At 54.3% G+C, this 20,142-nt stretch overlaps 2 protein-coding genes across 54 annotated transcripts; one reads left to right on the top strand and one right to left on the bottom strand.

Annotated features, from left to right (window-relative positions):
• Positions 1–1,347: 1,347 nt before the first annotated feature.
• On the bottom strand, positions 1,348–5,040 carry TCF19 (transcription factor 19). 3 transcript variants are annotated; one of them, XM_013977603.3, is made up of 4 exons: positions 4,883–5,040; positions 3,909–4,469; positions 2,318–2,960; positions 1,351–2,073 (listed from the first exon to the last, which is right to left on the bottom strand). In XM_013977603.3, exons 2-4 carry the CDS (start codon positions 4,144–4,146, stop codon positions 1,833–1,835), a joined length of 1,122 nt encoding a protein of 373 aa, XP_013833057.1. In that variant the 5' UTR covers positions 4,147–4,469; positions 4,883–5,040; the 3' UTR covers positions 1,351–1,832.
• A 256-nt stretch (positions 5,041–5,296) lies between these two features.
• CCHCR1 (coiled-coil alpha-helical rod protein 1) lies at positions 5,297–19,510 on the top strand. 51 transcript variants are annotated; one of them, XR_014808924.1, is made up of 19 exons: positions 5,371–5,456; positions 6,004–6,190; positions 6,489–6,555; positions 6,634–6,847; positions 8,649–8,952; positions 11,989–12,152; positions 12,252–12,387; positions 12,576–12,686; positions 12,895–13,044; positions 13,498–13,608; positions 13,693–13,799; positions 16,106–16,218; positions 16,335–16,380; positions 16,535–16,671; positions 16,791–16,979; positions 17,072–17,173; positions 18,296–18,430; positions 18,539–18,710; positions 19,188–19,510. XR_014808924.1 is itself a non-coding variant. In XM_084966186.1 (19 exons), exons 3-19 carry the CDS (start codon positions 6,534–6,536, stop codon positions 19,298–19,300), a joined length of 2,343 nt encoding a protein of 780 aa, XP_084822312.1. In that variant the 5' UTR covers positions 5,371–5,414; positions 6,078–6,190; positions 6,489–6,533; the 3' UTR covers positions 19,301–19,510.
• The last annotated feature ends 632 nt before the right edge of the window (positions 19,511–20,142 follow it).

The following is a 20,142-nucleotide window of genomic DNA, read 5'->3' as shown; positions in this document are numbered from 1 at the left end:
AGGTTGGTAAGTCTAAGTAGGATAGGAAGTGGATATGGACATGCAGATTGCAATAGACTAGGTCAAGACAGGGCTTTCCTAATAAGAATTATAGAAACTCTGCTTTAACAGTATCTTGGCTTGGTTAAGACTCAGAAGAGATCAGTGTAGCCAGGTAGGTTAGGCTGATAGACTTGACCAGGTCAGTATCTGCTCCAGCTGGTGTCCCAGGTTTTTTTCTTCCTGGTAGTACCGGCGAAACTTGTAAAAAAGTTCTGCCGTTCATGAACTTGACCAAATCCCAGCTACCTTAGTTTAATGGTAGTGTATCTGTTTTCTTTATTGTCTTTTTAAGGCTACAGCTGTGGTATATGGAAGTTCCCAGGCTAGGGGTCAAATCTGAGCTGTGGCTGCTGACCTACACCACAGCCACAGCAACTTGGGATCTGAGCCACATCTGCCACCCATACCACCGGATGTAGCTCCTGGTAACACTAGATCCTTAACCCACTGAGCAAGGCCAGGGATCAAACCTCCTGGATACTAGCGGGGTTTGTTACTGCTGAGCCACAATGGGAACACCTATTTTCTTTTAAACTAGAAACTAGGAGTTCTCGTCGTGGCGCAGTGGTTAACGAATCCGACTAGGAACCATGAGGTTGCGGGTTCGGTCCCTGCCCTTGCTCAGTGGGTTAACGATCCGGCGTTGCTGTGAGCTGTGGTGTAGGTTGCAGACGCAGCTCGGATCCCGCGTTGCTGTGGCTCTGGCGTAGGCCAGTGGCTACAGCTCCGATTCGACCCCTAGCCTGGGAACCTCCATATGCCGCGAGAGCGGCCCAAGAAATAGCAACAACAACAACAACAACAACAACAAAAAAGAAACTAATTACCCGGATTCCTTTTTTCTGTCTTCCCACCTCCAGTTTATCCCGTATGTTTGCACCATTTCAATAAGCAGGTTTGTATTTCTCTGATTTGTCTGCTCACTCTCTTCCCTTAAGAATCTGAATAGTTTTTTGGAGTTCCCCTCGTGGCACAGTGGTTAATGAATCCGACTAGGAACCATGGGGTTGTGGGTTCAATCCCTGGCCTCGCTCAGTGGGTTAATGATCCGGCGTTGCCGTGAGCTGTGGTGTAGGTTGCAGACGCGGCTCGGATCCCACGTTGCTGTGGCTGTGGTGTAGGCCAGCGGCTACAGCTCCGATTCAACTCCTAGCCTGGGAACCTCCATATGCTGTGGGAGTGGCCCTAGAAAAGACAAAAAAAAAAAAAGCAAAGAATCTGAATTAGTTTTCCAGACTTTACCAAGTCCATTCTCCCAAGAACTAGAAAACAAGGGGTATCAGACCCACAAAAAGAGCAAGCACCTTGGAGTGTATGAAGCTGCTCATTCTTTATTCGGAAATGGAAGCAAAGCTCTGAAAAGTCAGGTCACAGTCATGGTCAGTGGCAGGACTATCCACAAGGTAAGGAAGGCTAGGTGCTGCCATTAAGATCTTGCTTGCTCAAGTCTGGGGCTGCCACCCTCCCAGGCAGGCCCTCTGCAGTCGAATGCTCCTGACCACACATTCTAGTGTCCATGACAAGGACCCACAACAGCTTATAACAGTGGGGATTTCCAGCTCACTGGCAACTTCCTGGAGGCAGCAGTATCTTTGGCAGGAAACCATCTCTTCTGTCACCTTGGCTACAAGGGCCTTGAATTGATAATCCATAGCAATGGACCCTTCCTCTGTACTCATCCCCCCACCACCCCAGGGGAAGGCAAGGGAAGAAGAAGGCATCTCTTAGGACTCCCTGTCCCCCCATGGCCTGGAGGTGCCGGCTCTGTCCTCTGGTGTTGGTGGCCGGCCCTAGCTCTGGATGCCTACACGGCAGCCTGGGCACCGGAAGTCAGCTTCCTTGGCAGCCTGGATGCTGCAGCCAACACAGGCCACATGGAACCAGGTGTCACAACCATCACACTGAACCCAAGCTACTGTCTCTTCTTGGGGTAGGCAGCAACAGGGGGCTGCACAGGGCTCCCCGCCCCCAGCTGCTGGGGGAGCCCTGGGGATGCTCACTGGGTGCTTCCGAGGACGCCCACGACGATTTCTGAAGAAAGTGACACAAAAACTAGGGTCACTGGAAACCTGCAGAAACTTAGAACTTTCCCCTGGGTAATCAAAGTGAACCTATATGGATTCACTAGAATCTGCTGAGCAGAACCAACCCAGGTCTTGCGATCCCAAGGTCCACCTCTGGTCTCTATCCCCCGGGCAGAGCCGCCTCCCAGTCTAGGGCTCTAAAAAGGAGTCAAAAGGCAGTGAAATGATGAGATGGAGTTCTCTCCACTTACCCACTGGGTGTCGGTGGGGTTTTCTCTACACGGAGCAGTTTCTTCCTGGGCTCTATAAGCACGGGTGGGAGGCTCTCGGGAGCCTCTCTCTCATCGTCCAGTTCTGCCAACACGCGGTGAGCGGATTTCCTCCGGTTTCTTGGGGGTGGGGCCGAAGGGGTGGTCCTCACTTCCCCAGGAGTCGTGGAAACGGGTGGATTCTGCGGCCCACTCCCACTCCGAGAGAATGTGAGCGGCTGCAAGTGGAGCTTGCTGAGGCTGCCGATGGAGTTGAGGATCAGGGTGGCTTTGGGGGTGGGGGAGAGGGTGCTGAGGGGGCGCTGGGGGGCCCCTTGGGAGGGCAGCATAGGCCGGAAACCAGCTCTGGTTTCTCCCTCTTCTCCCCTGGACCGTGGGATGGTGATGGCAGCAAAATCTTGAGGTTTGACTCGGACTTGCTGAAACATGTAGAACTCTGAGGGGCTGGTTCCTGGGGGCCCTTCAGGGCCAAAGGTCAGAAGGTCACCATCACTCAACTCCAGCCTGTGACCCCTTGGGAGTCGGACATTATTGACCAAAGTCCCTGTTGGTGGTGGGACACCAGACAGAACGACAGAAACAAATGGTGGGTCAGAAGTGGAGAGATCTGGTCCTGTTTGATTTTCTGGGGAACACGAGGAAGAACATTGCATCTGTTATCCAGTTCTCATGTTCTAAGTCCCTTCGCAGGTAACACCAGATAGCAAGCTCTTTGTGAACTGGGAACAAATTTTTGTTTCTTATGCCCTCCCACTGGAGGCATGGAGGGAAAAAGCTCCTTCCCTCAATCTACTGAGGTCTGATTCTCAGAGATGCTCACTCACCCAGCTCCGCCTCAACACCTATCCGCATAGTTCAGATTGTCTAGGTTCAAATCCAAGCTCCACTACTTAACCAGCCATGTGGCCCTGGACAACTTTTGTGCCTCATTTTCCTTGTCTGGAAAGTGGGGATATTTGTGCTCACCTACATTTAGTGCATTTAGGACAGTTCTGGCTTGTAACAGTAAGCACTAGGTGCATCTTGGCCACTAGTTATCCAATCCTCACAACATTCCCAACCAAAACAGACCTAAGAAAGGCTTATAGTTTACCTAGGAGGAAACTAATACCTAGAAAGGTGAAGTGACAGGCCTGAGGGACGCTGCCGGGGGTCAGTGGCACCACTCAGATGTGAACCCAGGCCTTCTGAGACTGTAATTGCCTCCGAGTCAAAGGAGTAAGACATAGGTTCAGATCATTAAAACAATTCAACATGTAACTGCCCTAAGCCAAGAACAAGGTGCCAACTTGGGAACAAGTCTGGAAACTTGGTCAAGTCTGAGCTTGGCCCCAGGACAACCCACTGCGATACTTCTCTGATGATGCTCCCGCCCCTGAATGAGCTAAACAAGGTCAGCTCCACAAAGAGCTTCTGACACTGCACATTTCTGGTGGGAGGACAGGTCTGGGTGATAACCATCCAGCCAGCCCAAAGGGGAGATTGGGTGGAAGGCAGGCAATGGTCCCTGTGGAGACTTTGCAGCCCAGAACTGCCATTGCCCAGGCATAAGGCTGCTCTGCTCACTCCTCACCTTGGCTGCTATGGTCCTCCAGGCTGACCCTCCAGTCATCACCCCGGCGCTCAGCGTGCAGCTCCGCGTGGACTTCCGAGATGAAGCCGGGCTCCTGCTGGGGCCGCAGGGCCACATCACACAGGTCGGCCCTGCAGCCCAAGCGGTAGGTGCAGCCAGCCCCACTTGGGGGGTGGAAGGTGTAAAGGTCGACACCCCTGCCGCCCCCTATGCGCAGCAGCTGGAAGCAGGGCAGCATGGGCGGTGCCCCCTCTGCACCACCTCTTCCACTTCAGGAATCCATCACTTCCCAATCCTGGGCCATGCACAGCTGGCCTAAGTTCTCTTTCCCTCTGATGCAGAGTTGAACTGTGCTTTGTGCAATCTCAACCTTGGGCACGCTCCCCGAATAGTGTAAATTCAGAGTGCAAGGGCCTAGGATTCGATGCAAGATTGGCTGTCAACAGTTTTCCAACTGAAAAATTTCGTGAGGGTCCCAGTATAGTGCAAAGACGAAGATGTCCTATGGCACGAAGTTGAATCAGATCCTCAGGCTGCAGAATATTCCGGGAGCCTTCAAGTCTGTGCCAGGCAACAATACGTTAGGCAGCTTCTGGGGAATATGCGAATTGCAAGGGGGGAGGACTGGGGTCCTGCTTCTGTGTGATACTAACTTGTCACCTCAGTGTAATTTGGAGAAGTTTCCTGTCAATTCTGCTAATCCAAACAGAGTAACCCACCTGCTAGCCTGCGCCTCGCTCTTCTGGCCAACCCCTCACTCATAACTAGATAGCTTAAACCCCCGTGGGAAGTCTATCCACTGTCATCCCTCCAAAGGCAGTGCAAATGGGTCTCTATGTTCTCTAACAAAGCGGATCTAAACCCCTGCTTCCCGACTTCTCCAGGTGGGATTAAAGACAGGATAGGGCTTCCCGGGATCATGCGAGGGAAACCCAGCCTTTTCCCTCCCCGCCGCAATCCAGATTCTTATCTACCGCGAGGTGCAGTCTCGAAGCGGTCCCCTCTCCGGGCAGTGCCAGCCTGTGCGGCAGCTCAGGATCTCTCAGGCTCCGGCCAGGGCTGGTGCTCCAGCGGCTGTTTGACAGCGAGGAAGCCGGGGCCAGGAGGGGCGCCGTCTCCGCGCGCGGGCAGTACCGACCCCGCCTTCGGAATTCCCGGGTCTGAACTTCGCGCCGAGAGAGCCCGCCCCCCGTGCCGTTTCTGATTGGCCATCTCTTTTGCCCTCCTTCTCTCCATTGGGCGACGCGCTGGGAGGGTCTCCGATCTCCCGCCTTCCGCTTTTTCTGATTAGTTCACAAGTTTTCCCGGGTTCCCGGAGTTGGGAGGAGCCGCCAGGGCGCGGAGATGCCCTCAGTGCCATAATTGGGCCGGGCTTTAGACTACCGCGCCTGCGTACACCTCTTCCCCTCCTCCTCCCGGAAGGGTGAAGGGCTTTAGAGCGTCCCGCCAACCTGCCCGCTTTGCGCAGGCGCGGTCAGGGGCTGAGGCCGCGCTTCTGAGCTAGGGGTAGGGGGTGTGGTCAAAGGGCAGAGGGGTCGCTCGCGCTGGGTAAGGGGTATTCGGGAAGAGTCGGTTGGGGGCGGGAAGGGCCAAGAGGGGGTGCGGGGGTGGGTTCAGGGGTCCACAGGGTGGAGGGGTACAGGGTCCGGGTAAAAGGACAAATGAAGTGGTCAGAACAGCCCTAGAGCTCCTCGTCCAGCAGGGCGAAGGCTCAGGAGTATCTGCGGGAGAGGCGGGAGGGAGAGCAGGCAATTGAATTGAGAGATGAGCGTGGGGGACCAGAATAATTCCTTCTGGATCAAAGCAAATTAGGATGTAGGGAGGGGCATAGGAATCTCAGATTGGGGGGGGGAATAGATGGATTCGGGTGGGAGGGTGGGGAGATCTTGAAGAGCCGTCTCTTGTCTGGGGCTCTGGAGAGGCTGGTGGGAGACAGGAATGGAAACTGAGAGGACAGTAGAGAGAAACTGAGCAGGGAGTTGCTGGAAGGGTTTGGATGAGATGACTTTTCTGCCAAGGGGTCTAGGCTGCCTGGATTCCCTGGGGGCCCCATAGGTGTCCTGCTCTACATGTAGCCATGCTCATCTGGGGCCAGGCTTTGGATCAGCGCTTTGATAAGGAAGGACCCAGGAGTCATGGCTTGGTGGTGTCTGGATGGGCTTCCCCAAGGCCTTGCTGAGCCATGGAGAGAACTCCGGCGATTGGGCTCACAGCCCCTGCACCGCACACCTTCGTCATCTCCATCCAGGAACAGCAGAGACTGTAGAAACTTAAGGAGGAGGGTAAAGGCACTGCCCAGAATTCTACAAGTATGAACAAAACCTAAGAGCTTCCCAGCCTGTCTCAGTAAATTTGTTCCATCTCGTGGCTGTTGCCATAGTTCTGTTAGGAACCAGATTGAGACAAGCAAGTGATTTTCAGATATTTCCTGCTTCTTTTGGGAAGTAGGAAAAGAGGAGCTAAGAGTCGGCCATCCCTGGCTGTTATTTAAGGCTTTTGACTTTGCTGTTGTAGGGGCTCTCTCTTTGGAAGGGGGCTTGAAAATTGAATTGGAGTGTCCTTGTTTCTCCTATTGTCCAGGAGAACATAGATGACTGGACACAGAATCTAGAGACTTCAGATGATATGGAGATGTTTCGACGTTCAGGTCAGTGGGATCTTGCAAGGGAACTGGTGATTGTGTCCCCCTGGGAAACTGACCATCTTTGTCCTTACGATTCCTCAGGTTCCACCAGGCTGATACCCCCATCCCACTTCCAAGCTCGGCCCCATCCAACTCTGCCGAGAATGGCTCCCCCTTGGGTCTCAGACATTCCCTTGGTCCAGCCCCCGGCCCATCAAGATGTCTTAGAGAGGCTGTCAGACAACCAGAGACCTCAAGTGACCATGTGGGAAAAGGAAGTTTCTGGCAAAGGGCAGGAGCCAGGGTGGCGAGGCAGGTAGGGATCTCCTGTTGCTGTTTTCTCGGGCTTGCTTGCCACTGTCCCTTCTTCACTGAAATAGATTCCTTTACCCTATTTCAGCCCTTCATTCCATGATTTCTTCATTTGTACATAAGCAATTGTTGGTGCCTACAGTGCACAAATAATAATAAGATGATGTGCTTGATGCTAGGGACAGGGGTATCAAAACTGAAAAAGAAAAAAGAAAGATCCTGATATCATGGAATTTAAAATCCTAAGGGAAGGAGTTCTCTTGTGTCAAAAGGGTTAAGGATCCAGCCTTGTAAGTCCAGTGGCTCAGGTAGCTGCTATGGCACAGTTTCGCTCCCTGACCTGAAAACTTCCACATGTTGCAGGTGCAGCCAAAAAAGAAAGAAAAAAAATTCTAAGGGAGGAAATAGGTTGACCCACAGCCGATTGTATTAAGCGTAGAATAAGGTAAGATGCAGTACCTGCGGGGAGAACAGGCCATGTGCTGTGGTAGCGAGGATTCGTCCTGAGGGAGCTGTCCGTGCCATCTGTCAGTGTGTTACCTGTGAAAATTCTCATTCTTGATGTTTCATGGGTGTCTTCTCCCAAATGTATTGGAACGTCATCCTGCCATTTTGCTCAAGAGCAGGATTGCAGATGGGTCGACCTTGGATCCCATCAAAGAGAAAAGAGCATGATGACAAAAGGGGAGCACTGGAGTGAGAGTCAGACTCTTTGTGGCTAATGTGGCTACCAGCTGGGAGTCCTTTGGCCGTCACTTAATGACTCTAGGCTGCAGATCTTTGCTTCTTGAACAGCAACAAAAAAATGCTGTTCTGGGCCTCAGTGAGGAAGCTGTGTCAAGAGCCATGGGATAAGCTGGTTTAAACTTTATGCGACACCAGTAGACTGGTTGAGACTATGTAATTTATTGGAAGTGCTACCCTCTCAGACATCTCATGAGTACCTAACACTCAACTGATTTTTTTTTTTTTTTTTTTGACTGCCCTGAGGCATAGTGAGTTCCCGGGCCAGGAACTCAGATCTGAGCCACAGTTGCAGCAATGCCAGATCCTTAACCCACTATGCTGGGCCAGGGATTGAACCTGCATCCCAGTGCTCCAGAGATGCAGCCAATCTATTGTTCCCCAGCAGGAACTCAATATATGACTTTCCCCTAGCGTCTGGCCCTGCCATATTGACACTGGAAGTTGTGACCTCTCTTTGCACCTTCCTCAAACTTTTCCTCACCCTTAAATCAGAATTCAGAAGTCAGAGTTCCCATCATGGCTCAGTAGTTAACGAACCTGACTAGTATCTATGAGGACACAGGTTCTATCCCTGGCCTCGCTCAATGGGTTAAGGATCCGGCGTTGCTGTGAGCTGTGGTGTAGGCCAGCAACTACAGCTCTGATTTGACGCCTAGCCTAGGAACCTCCATATGCCACAGGTGTGGCCCTATAGAGACAAAAGACCAAAAAAAGAATTCAGAAGTCTCTGAATGTCCTTCCAACTTCTCCAGTTCAGAATATGCAGCCTAATAATATGCACATCTGATGTTTAACACATCTGCTGTATATTGACCTTGAGATAGAGCATGTTCCAGGAACTCAGCTAGCTTTTAGGTCCTGTGGGCCCAGATGTGCGTAGTAGGGCCATGAATGATGATGGTGATGGAAATGCGGAGAGCGCTACAGCCCAGCTTCATCCCCTGCCGTCCCCCCTCTCTGGAGCAGAGGAATCCTCTCCTCTTCCGGTCTCCATTTGTGCCTTGGCCACCCTGCTGGCACCAGAGACAGGTCTCACCTGTGCTAACCTGTCTTTGAAGGTCCGTGGAGCTGGCGGGGTCGCAGGCCCTGAGCCAGCAGGCTGAGCTGATTTCTCGGCAGCTGCAAGAGCTGCGGCGGCTCGAGGAGGAGGTCCGGGTGCTGCGGGAGACCTCGCTGCAGCAGAAGATGAGGCTGGAGTCCCAGGCCATGGAGCTGGAGGCGCTGGCACGGGCGGAGAAGGCCGGCCGTGCTGAGGCCGAGGGCCTGCGTGCTGCCCTGGCCGGGGCTGAGGTTGTCCGGAAGAACCTGGAAGAGGGGAGCCAGCGGGAGCTGGAGGAGGTTCAGAGGCTGCACCAAGAGGAGGTGAATGTGGCCCTGGGAAGGGCTCAGTAGTGATCTGGGCGGGAGCTCCTCAGTAAACAGCAGGTCTTGCAGAAAAGAGTAATGAGCTGTTTGATGAAGGTGAAAAGAACAGGTGTCTGGGAAGAGGAACCTGGCTGTGTGGGTTATATTCCGATTGCCCTTTTCCCCCAGGACTCAGGCGACCTTCCACCACTTGAAGCCCTTGTTCCTCTTTTTTTTTCTTCTCTCTTTTATCTTTTTAGGGCCGCACCCGCTGCATATGGAGGTTCCCAGGCTAGGGGTCTAATCTGAGATGTAACTGGCGGCCTACACCACAGCCACAGCAACGCCAGATCCTTAACCCACTGAGCGAGGCCAGGGATCGAACCCGAAACCTCATGGTTCCTAGTCGGATTCGTTTCTGCTGCGCCATGACGGGAACTCCCCCTTGTTCCTCTTCAGTAGGAAGTAGTTTGTTTTCCTACTTTACTCCAGGTACCCAGTTCATCTGGGAGCACTGGGGGTGGGGGTGGGGGGAGATGGTAGTGGTGTCCTAAAGTGGACTGGGAAAGAGAGATTATTGACTCAGCAAGCATTTATCCGTGCTTACCCTTTGTCATCCTGAGACAGGAGCCAGGACACTGGGGTGAGCTGAGTCCCTGCCCTCCTGGGTGGAGCTGACAGCCTGCTGGGGGACACATACATTCAGCGCTTGATTTAGTCCTAATTAATTCATTGCAGGGAGTTCCTGTCATGGCTCAGCAGTTAACAAACCCGACTAGTATCCACGAGGATGCGAGTTCGATCCCTGGCTTTGCTCAGTTAAGTGTCTGGCATTGCCATGGGCTGTGGTATAGGTTGCAGATGTGTTTCGGATCCCGTGTTGCTGTGGCTGTGGTGTAGGCTGGCAGCTACAGCTCCAATTCAACCCCTAGCCTGGGAACCTCCATATGCGGCGGGTGCGGCCCTAAAAAAACAAAACAAGCATACAAAAAAATTCGTTGCAGTTGGGAGAAGTGCCAAGGAGAGGGACAAAGAAGGCCTAATTGGTCTGGGGTTTGGGAAAGCCACCTTAACTAGTTGACATGTTAAGAAATGAAACCATAAAGGCATTAGAAGAAAGTTTGGGGGGAGAGCCTGCTGTGGCACAATGGGATTGGCAGCATCTTGGGAGCACTGGGACATGGGTTCGATTCCCAGCCCAGCACAGTAGGTTAAGGATCTGGAGTTGCCACAGCTGCAGCTTAGATCACAACCATAGCTCAGATCTGATCCCTGGCCCGGGGGCTCTATATACTGTGGGGTGGCCAAAGATGAAAAAGAAAATATGGGTGAATTCCTTTATAACTTGGGAATGGAGACCTTTCTACCTATAAACCAAAATTCAGAGCCATTAAAGCAAAGACTAATGTATTGCCTTGATGATTCTAAACTGAGGAATGGGAGTTCCCGTCGTGGCACAGTGGTTAACGAATCCGACTAGGAACCATGAGGTTGCGGGTTCGGTCCCTGCCCTTGCTCAGTGGGTTAAAGATCCGGCGTTGCCGTGAGCTGTGGTGTAGGTTGCAGACGCGGCTCGGATCCCGAGTTGCTGTGGCTCTGGCGTAGGCCGGTGGCTACAGCTCCGATTCAACCCCTAGCCTGGGAATCTCCATATGCCGCGGGAGCGGCCCAAGAAACAGCAACAACAACAAAAACAACAACAACAACAAAAGACAAAAAAATAAAAAAATAAAAAAAATAAACTGAGAAATGACAAAGTAAAATTAAAGGCAAGTGATAAACTAAGGAAGAGTAGTTACAGCTCACATCAGAAGAAAAAGCTTATATCCCTATTGTATAATGTGTGCCTAGAAATGGATAGCAGTCCAGCAGTCCAGTCAGAAAATGGACAAAGGAGGTCATTCAAAGAAAAATGTAAAGGGCCTTTAGATTGATGAAAGATAGTTAATGCTAAGAAATTGACATTTGTGCTGAGTAGGAGTTGGCTGGCGAGGAAGCATGTGGGGAGGCGGTGGGTGCAGTACGTGGACGGGAGGGGGCCAGAGGGGCTCTGGGTGTTGGGGTGGAGTGAGGCCAGCGGCTGGTTCATCTTTATACTTTCCCTTAAGAGCAACGGGCAACTGTCGAAAGGCTTTAAACAGGGAAATGAGGTGATCACATTTGTATTTTATGTCTAGAAGGACCAGTTTTGTGATTCATATCTAAAAAGCCCCCTGTGACTGTGGTTTGGAGATAGGGCTAGAGGTGGGCAGGCCACAAGTGAGAGCAGCGACTTCCCCTCCGTCACCGGCTGACCCCAGCTCTTTCAGCAACTCTGACACCCTCACCACTGACGGAGGTGCTGTGAACCAAGGACAACTGCCTGCCTTCCTAGGGCTTCCTTCGGGATGGGGAGGCAGATAGTAAGCACGTGCAGAAACTGGATCATTTCATGATGCTAAGAAGTGCAGGATGGGTGTGATGTGATGGACAGAGTGGGTGGTGGGTGGGGAGTAGAGGCCCCGGGAGGCCTGCCCAAGGGGATGGTGTCCCCAAGACTTGAAGAGCTGGGGGAAGCCAAGCCTCTGGGTCGACTCCGAGGTGGGAAAGGGCGGGCTTGTTGCGGGGACGGTGGGAGAGCACGGCGGCTGGAGCAGAGTGGGCACGGGGAGGGACAGGATGTGAGCTCAGAGAAGCAGGCAGAGGCCAAGGCACAACACGCTTCACAGGCCCAGGGAAGAAGCTGGGTTTTGGTCTGGGTAAACCACTGGTGGTTTTTAAAAACCAGTCAGGAGACAGTTGTCCTTGTCCAGAAATGAGGGTGGTTTTTAACCTCAGGTTGGTGGCACTGGATATGGAGAGGAGTGACAGTGTTTTGGGGGAGACCTGCCGGGGTGAGGGGGAGTAAGGTGCCAAGGATGGTCTCCATTCAGTCGTGTGCCATTGGGTGATTTCTTGGGTCGTCGTCCAAGGTCATAGGAAGTGGGGGTGAGGGGCAGGGCTGAGGCAGGAGGAGGACTTGGGAAGCCAGCTGTGGGCCAGCAGGCCCTGCTGAGCGCCCCCTTCTCTCCACAGCTCTCCTCCTTGACACAGGCTCACCAGGAGGCTCTTTCCAGTTTGACTCACAAGGCTGGGGGCCTGGAGAAATCTCTGAGTAGTCTGGAAACCAGGAGGTCAGAGGAAGCCAAGGAGCTGGCTGCGGCCCAGAGGGAGGCTGAGCTGCTGCGGCAGCAGTTGAGGTGAGTAGGGAGGTGGCCGAGGGGGTCCAGCAGTTGGTGGGTGGGGTGGGTCTCCAGGGTGCCCCACTGATGGCTACCCTGCTCCCACCCCAACCCTAGCAAGACCCAAGAGGCCTTGGAGGCTCAGGTGACCTTGGCTGAGAACCTAAGGAGATATGTGGGGGAGCAGGTTCCTCCCGAGGTCCACAGCCAGACGTGGGAATCAGAGCGACAGGAGCTTCTAGAAACTGTGCAGGTGAGAGAGTGCTGGGCATGGGGTGGGACATGAGGGCTCAGGTCCTGGGCAAGGGGGCCGCTGGAGCAGAATACAGCCCCCGGGGAGAGAAGGCAGTGCCGTGACCGGGGCCCAGACTGGCCATCCCTGAGGGCTTCTGGGAGCTCCAACAGAGCGGCTGCCCTCCCCCTCCCCCCACTCCACTGTAGCAGCTGCAGGAGGACCGGGACGGGCTGCACACCACGGCTGAGCTGCTGCAGGTGCGCGTGCAGAGCCTCACGCACATCCTCTGCATACAGGAGGAGGAGCTGGCCCGCAAGGTAGGCCCCTGGGTGCCTTGCCCTGTCCCCAACCCCAGGCATGGGAGGGGTTGGCGTGCCCCTCCCCGAACCAGCCAGCATCGTCTTCCCCTGAATGCCTTTTCTTGCTGTGGCTGCCAATGGCCTAGGCAGGACAGAAGAAACAAAACCCACCCGCTTCCTCTGCTCCCCAGGAGCCCACACTCCCCGCTACTTCCTCCACCCGCAGGTTCAGCCTTCAGACTGCCTGGAGCCCGAGTTCACCAGGAAGTGCCAGGCCCTGCTGAAGCGCTGGCGGGAGAAGGTGTTCGCCCTCATGGTGCAGCTGAAGGCCCAGGAGCTGGAGCACAGAGGATGCGTGGAGCAGCTGAAGGGACAGGTGGCCTGGTACCCTCTTTCTCCCCGTCTTCTCCCCCAGCTCTTTGTTCCTTAGGGCTGGCATTTATTCAGTAGATACCTACTGAATGCTTCTCACGTGCTGGCTGCACCGCCCTGAGCAGAGGCCGACAAGGACCTGCTCTTGTGGGGTTTACTTTTTGTGAGGTGGGCCGGCCTTAGGTGGGATGGTCACCTGAGGAGGCGACAGCATTCAAGGATGGGTGGGCGGCATGAACAGAGGCCATGGGTCCTTGTGGGTGGGTCACAGGGCGCTTCCTCAGGGTGTGGGCATAGGGACCATGTTTCTGGAGGGAAATCCCGACTCAGACTCCAGTCTCAGGAACCCAAGCTTTGTCTCCCTCTGCGGCCTTCTTTCCGAGACCTCTGCCCCTGACCCCTTCCCAGTGTCCCCCTACAGCTTTTGGGTCTAGACCTGCCTCCTGTCCTCCCCCAGGTGGCAGAGCTCCAGGAAAGAGCTGAAACCCAGGGCCAGGAACGGGCCATCCTGGAGCGCTCCCTGCAAGACAAAGCCGCGGAGGTGGAGGTGGAGCGGATGAGCGCCAAGGTCAGCGTCTGAGACAGGCAGAGGCCAGGGGAGAGCAGGGACACCCCAGGAAGGGGACCCTTCTCTTTACTGCCTCCTTCCTAGGCCCTGCAGATGGAGCTGAGCCGCGCTCAGGAGGCCCGGCGCCGGAGGCAGCAGCAGACGGCCGAGGCGGAGGAGCAGCTGAAGCTTGTGGCCAATGCCGTCAGCAGGTGTCTGGGGTGGAGGGTGGGTAGAGTGGCATTTCTGCTTCCCTGGCTTCCTGGGCGCTTTGGAGTTCAAGAACCTTGGGCAAGAGGGGCCAAAAAGCTGGCCACGTGGAGGATGCAGGGCTGGAGGTATCTAGCCCTGTAAAACCTGTTTTTTTTTGGGTTTTTTTTTGGTCTTTTTCTGTCCACACCCACGGCATATGGAGATTCCCAGGCTAGGGGTCCAGGAGGAGCTGTAGCTGCTGGCGTACACCACAGCCACAGCAACTCGGGATCCGAGCCGTGTCTGTGACCTACACCACAGCTGATGGAAATGCCAGATCCTTAACCCACTGAGCGAGGTCAGCGATCGAACCCGCATCTTCATGGATGCTAGTCGGAAGAGTTAGCTGCTAAGCCACAATGGGAACTCCTAAAACCTGTTTGTTTATTCTTAAGGGGTAACCCCATCCCACAGTCACACCAGGGTCACTTGTTATGATTCCCAATCATTGTGTGTTTGACTGGAAGTGAGCTATTACTTCCTCTTACAGTTAGTCATGTAACAGCTTGAACTAAATAGAGCCTAGGAGGCTTCAGAACTGTTCCGGGGTGGGGGGCGTTGGTTGTTTGTTTTTCCAGTTGAAGGTTTAGGAGGTTCCTGACGTTGTGACTCGGGTAACGAACCCAACTAGTATCCATGAGGATGCGGGTTCGATCCCTAACCTTGCTCAGTGAGTCAAGGATCTGGTGTTGCCATGAGCTGTGGTGTAGGTCGCAGACGTGGCTCAGATCTGGCATTGCTGTGGCTGTGGCGAAGGCCAACAGCTGCAGCTCCAATTCAACCCCTAGCCTGGGAACTTCCATATGCCACATGTTTGGCCCTAAAAAAAAAAACAAAAAAAACACGCCCAACCCAATCTCAGATTGTTGCCAGATTTATTAGTCTCTTGATGGCTTGGAGATGCTATCAGGAAAAGGGTTTCATAAGAGCCACAGTGTATTGGAAGCACCTGCTCAAATAATTTCCAGATAAAAGTGATGTCTGCTGTGCTGCTAGGGATACAACCTCACCCTTTGTCATCTGCTTCTTTTTCTGTTGGTGCAGACTTGCACTCTCCTAGGGAGTTCCAGCCCCACCTAGTGCTGGATGCTAGGGATGCCCTCCTCCCAGGGGCCCTGGTTAGGCTTCTTGATTTTCAAGAGCCACCCAGCTGCTTTGGGTCCAGCCAGCTGATAAAGCACATGGACCTGGCCTTCGCTGGCATCAGGGATTGGTTGGCGAGGATAACTTTGATCTCTGATACATAATAGTGATCAAAAAGCAGATTGTGAGGAGTTCCCTGGTGGCCTAGATGTTGAGGATCTGTGCCTCGTCACTGCCGTGGCTTGAGTTTGATCCCCTAGCCTGGGAAGTTCCATGTGCCACTGGCGCGGACAAAAAAAGAAAAAGAAGGAGTTCCTGTCGTGGCACAGAGGAAACGAATCCCACTAGGAACCATGAGGTTTCGGGTTCGATCCCTGGCCTCACTCAGTGGGTCAAGGATCTGACCTTGGCACAGTTGCCATGAGCTGTAGTGTAGGTTACAGACTCGGCTCGGATCCTGCGTTGCTGTGGCTGTGGTGTAGGCTGGCGGCTATAGCTCCAATTTGACCCCTAGCCTGGGAACTTCCATATGGCGTGGGTGCGGCCCTAAAAAGACAAAAAAGAAAAAAGAAAAAGCAGATTGTGAGAATAAGCTTTGCAGTTCGCTTAAAAAGATGTAAAGTCATTTAATGCCTTCTTGGGCTGTGGGCTTTGGTCCAAAGAAGAATGCACATAAGTTCATATACCCTGAATGTAGCTTATGGTGCCAGGACAGTCCCACACTCTGGAGATGCATCCGGGGGCCTGCAGGTAAAAATGCCTAAATTACTAGCAATTAGTCTACCGTAGGGCACTCGTTTTAGCCCCTGCAGGTAGATCATCGTCACAGAGTCCTTACGGTAGTCCGTGAAGGTGCAACCCCATGAACCTCACTGTTGTTTTATGAGGACCCAAACGAGAAGCTTATCATAGGTTTGAGGACCAGCAATAGCTGTGCTTTTCTTATGAGCAACTGCATCATTTTTATCTGACCATCACCAAGGGGCGTAAGCTCTCAGATCTTCTTTCACAACTGGCAGGGCCCAGAGGTGGGGCCCCTCCCCTTAGCTTCAGCGTCTCTTGCCCCTGCTCCATTCCCTCTTCCCTGCCTTCCCCACGCGCTTAGCAGTTCTGGGGGGAGGGGGGTCGAGTCTATTTGGATGTGCCGTGGGGTTGAAGGTCGGTGACCTTGTGCCTTCTCCAGCTTTCAGGCCTGGCTCCAGAGCACCATGGCCGAGGTGGAGCGGGCCACGGCCCGGCTGCCCAGCCTCAGCGCCCGCCTCAGCTATGCCGTCCGAAAGGTCCACACCATTCGGGGTGGGTAGAGCAGCCTCCAGATGCGCCCCGCCCCGCATCCTCTTTCCCCTTCCTCCCGTCTCCCCTCTTCCCCGCAAACGCATCTCTCTGTTGCTCTTCTACCTTTTCTCCCCCAGGCTTGATGGCTCGAAAACTGGCCCTTGCTCAGCTGCGCCAGGAGAGGTGACGTTCGGGCCACTTTGAGTGGATGGGAGGGGGTGGGGCTTTTCAGATGTCAGTCCCTGGACCAAAAAAGCGAGGCTGGAGGAAGGGTGGGCCTTCCGGGTCAGGCAGCTGGGTGATTCCCCCACCCAGCAGTTTCTCTTCTCTGTCTCAGCTGCCCCCCACCCCCACCGGCCACCGAGATGAACCTCGAGTTGGAGCAGCTGCGGGAAGAGCGGAACCGCCTGGACGCAGAACTGCAGCTGAGCGCCCACATCATCCAGCAGGAGGTGGGCCGGGCCCGGGAACAAGGTATGCCCGGTCCTCGGGTTACTGAGCTGGAGCAGGGGCCAGCGTCTGAGCCTTGGGGATGAAGAGGAAGAGCTGGGTCTAGGGGTGGAGAAGCCTTAGAGGGTGCCATCTCTTCCCAGGGGAGGTGGAGCGGCAGAAGCTGAGCGAGGTGGCCCAGCAGCTGGAGCAGGAGCTGCAGCGCACACAGGAGTCCCTGGCCAGTTTGGGGCTGCAGCTGGAGGCAGCTCGCCAGGGCCAGCAAGAGAGCACGGCGGAGGCTGCTGGTCTCCGGCAGGAGCTGACCCAGCAGCAGGAGATCTATGGGCAAGGTGTGCAGAGGGGCATGGCAGACCCGAGGGGGCAGTGGGGACTGTGAAGCAAGCCCCACCCCCCCTACACCCCATCTGCACCTCCACCCCAGCGCTGCAGGAGAAGGTGGCCGAAGTGGAAACTCGGCTGCGGGAACAGCTCTCAGAGTCAGAAAGGAGACTGAATGAGGCTCGGAGGGAACACACCAAGGCCGGTGAGATGGGCCGGGGTGGAGGTGGGCTTCTGGGAAGAAGGAAGTGTTGAGGCATGAGGTTATTTTTGAAACTTTAAAGCTTTTTTGGAAGTGTGCAAGTAATGAAGTTACCAGGGAAGATGAATTCTCAGGTGGTAAACACCCATCTACCCGGCTCCCAAATCAAGCAACAGCACGCAAGCCCCCAGCCCTGGAGCCCCTGGGGCCGCTCCCCACCCGTCACTCTCCTTCACAAAGGCATCGTGACATCTCACACCTGACATCCCACACCAATGATCACCCCGATTTTTAATTGGCAAAAATTTCAAACACCTAGCCAAGTTAAAAGAATCATGCAGGAGTTCCTGTTGTGGCTCAGTGGAAACGAATCTGACTAGTATCCATGAGGACACAGGTTTGATCCCTGGCCTTGCTCAGTGGGTTAAGGATCCAGCATTGCCGTGAGCTGTGGTGTAGGTCACAGACTCGGCTCGGATCCCCCGTGGCTGTGGCTGTGGCTGTGGCTGGCAGCTACAGCTCTGATTCAGCCCCTAGCCTGGGAATCTCCAAATACTGTGGGTGTGGCCCCTCAAAGGACAAAAAAAGACTCATGTAATGGACTCATATACCACGTCTGGTTAGAAGCAGCAGTTAATAACCTTTGATCACATTTCCTCTCTGTCTGTATATACATACACACATTGATAGATACATTTTCGGGGGGAAGATTGAAAGGAAGTTGTAAACATGACCTTTCAGCAGCATCTCCCACAACTAGGCTATTTCCCTATATTATAACCTCAGTGCCATCGTCACCCTTTAAGAAAGTGAACATGCATTGCACACAATCTGGTATCCGGTCCCTATTCTGATTTCCCCTAAGGGACTCTGGGAAGGTTCGGGGATGGGGAAGGTACTTAGGGTTCACAGATTCATGGGATCCTAGAGCATGGGCCACCCTCCCTCTGTACGGAAGAGCCCAAGGCCACAAGCGTCTGTGGCTCCTCTGAGTCACAGAGCTGGGGACCCAGTGTTCCTGCCCATCCCTCCAGGCTTGTTTTCTTGGTGCCTTGCGGCCTCTAGGCTGGCCCACACCCGTTCCCCCTGTGGCCTGGCTTTCCCATAGTGGTCTCCCTGCGCCAGATGCAGCGCAAAGCCACCCGGGAGAAGGAGCGGAACCAGGAGCTCCGGCGCCTGCAGGAGGAGGCCCGAAAGGAGGAGGGGCAGCGGCTGACCCAGCGCCTGAAGGAGCTGGAGAGGGACAAGAACCTCATGTTGGTAGGAGGCAGCTAGACGGGGCCCCTGCCTGGGCTGGCTGGGGAGCAGAGCTGTTGGGGGGGCGGTGCTCTGCCCCGGCTCGGTGGCATTTAATCCTCTCCTTCCCAGGCCACCTTGCAGCAGGAGGGTCTCCTCTCCCGTTACAAGCAGCAACGACTGTTGGCAGTTCTTCCTTCCCTGTTGGATAAGGGGAAACCTGTGGAGTCTGGCCCAGGGAACCCTGAGTCTTCAGCGCCTGCGCCTCTGGCAGTGGCCCGCTGCACCAAGGAGTCCATCAGAGGTAAGGGATGGGGCGGGGACTTCAGGACCCTCTCCTCCAGGCACTCTGGTGTGCATGAACCTTGTTCTCTTGACCCCTGGAGGCCCACAGCCTCTTAGCCACGCCCGCCTTGAACCAGGAGCCTTCTCCTTCATCACCCTTACATCCCGAGGCTGCCCTGTTCCTCTGCATCTTGACCTAACAGCCTCCTGTCCCTCTGGGTCTACTTTTTTTTTTTTTTTCCTTTTTTAGGCCCGCACCTGCAGCATATGGAGGTTCCCAGGCTAGGGGTTGAATTGGAGCTACAGCTGCCAGCCTACACCACGGCCACGGCCACACCGGATCTGAGCCACAACTGCAGCCTAAACCCCAGCTCACAGCAACACGGGATCCTTAACCCACTGAGCAGGGCCAGGGATCAAACCTGCACCCTTCTGAATACTAGTCAGATGTGTGTCCGCTGCGCCACACTGGGAACTCCAGGGTTTTCTTTCTTAGGATCCCTCTCCGACCTGCTGGATGACCTGCAGGGCCTGAGTGAGGCCATTTCCAAAGAGGAGGCTCTTTGTGAAGGAGAGAACCAGACCTCTTCTACTTCAGTCTGCCTCTGAGCAGCTGCGATGACCAAGGACGAGGATGGTGGAGAAGTGGGCCCCAGAGTGGGGGGGTCCCGCCCAGCCCCTTCCCCATCTGGCCACCGTCAGGACAACAGGCACCAAGATGTCTGTGATTTCTCCCGTGACTCACTAAAGATGATGCCTACAGCAGGAGCCTTTGTTTGGACAGTTCTCTTTAGGAATAAAGGGAATTTTCTCTCTGCAGCCTCTCTTGTCTAGGCAATGTGAGAAGTGGTCCCTCCCACAGGCTCTTTCACGACATGGCTCCTTTTCCAAAATCCCTTTCCCGGGCTGCTCAAAGTTTGTTTTGAGAAGCTCCAGATTTTTTTTTTTTTAATTCCCAACTTGTGTTTTAAAGCGCTTTAAAGAGCTTGGAATTGTCTGGAAGATGGTCAGTGCCGGGAGTGAGGCAGATATAAACCTTCACTGGTTCAGCTGGTGTCGCACAGCCAGGTGGCATCCTGCCAGGAAGCCACCGTGTTGACGGACCTGTTTCTGCTCCTGTGGTGCTTACACTCCCATGGAAGAGACAGACTCAACCAAGTTTCCACAAGAACAAATCAACATTTCAAACAATAAGTGCTATGAAGAGAAGAAAAAGATCACAGTGACGAGATAAGAGCCTGGCTCTGTGGGGAGGGGCAGCATCAGATGAAGGGACAGGCGAGGCCTCTCAGGCCCGATGTGCTGAGGCCGGGGTCAGGCGAGGACCAGGCTGTGCCTCCACTTGGGAGAAGCACAAGCGCGGCCCGTGTGGAGGGAGGATGCTGCAGGGAGAGGCCAGGACCTAGTGGAGCTTGGATTTTACTCTAAGGCCATAGAAAGTCCTTGCAGTG

This window comes from Sus scrofa, chromosome 7 (assembly GCF_054392235.1).
Source record: "Sus scrofa isolate SSC_HxYL_T2T_F1_AM1 chromosome 7, Sscrofa_HxYL_maternal_Yorkshire_Landrace_v2.0, whole genome shotgun sequence".
Taxonomy (NCBI): domain Eukaryota; kingdom Metazoa; phylum Chordata; class Mammalia; order Artiodactyla; family Suidae; genus Sus; species Sus scrofa.
This window is presented reverse-complemented; position numbering and strand designations above follow the sequence as displayed.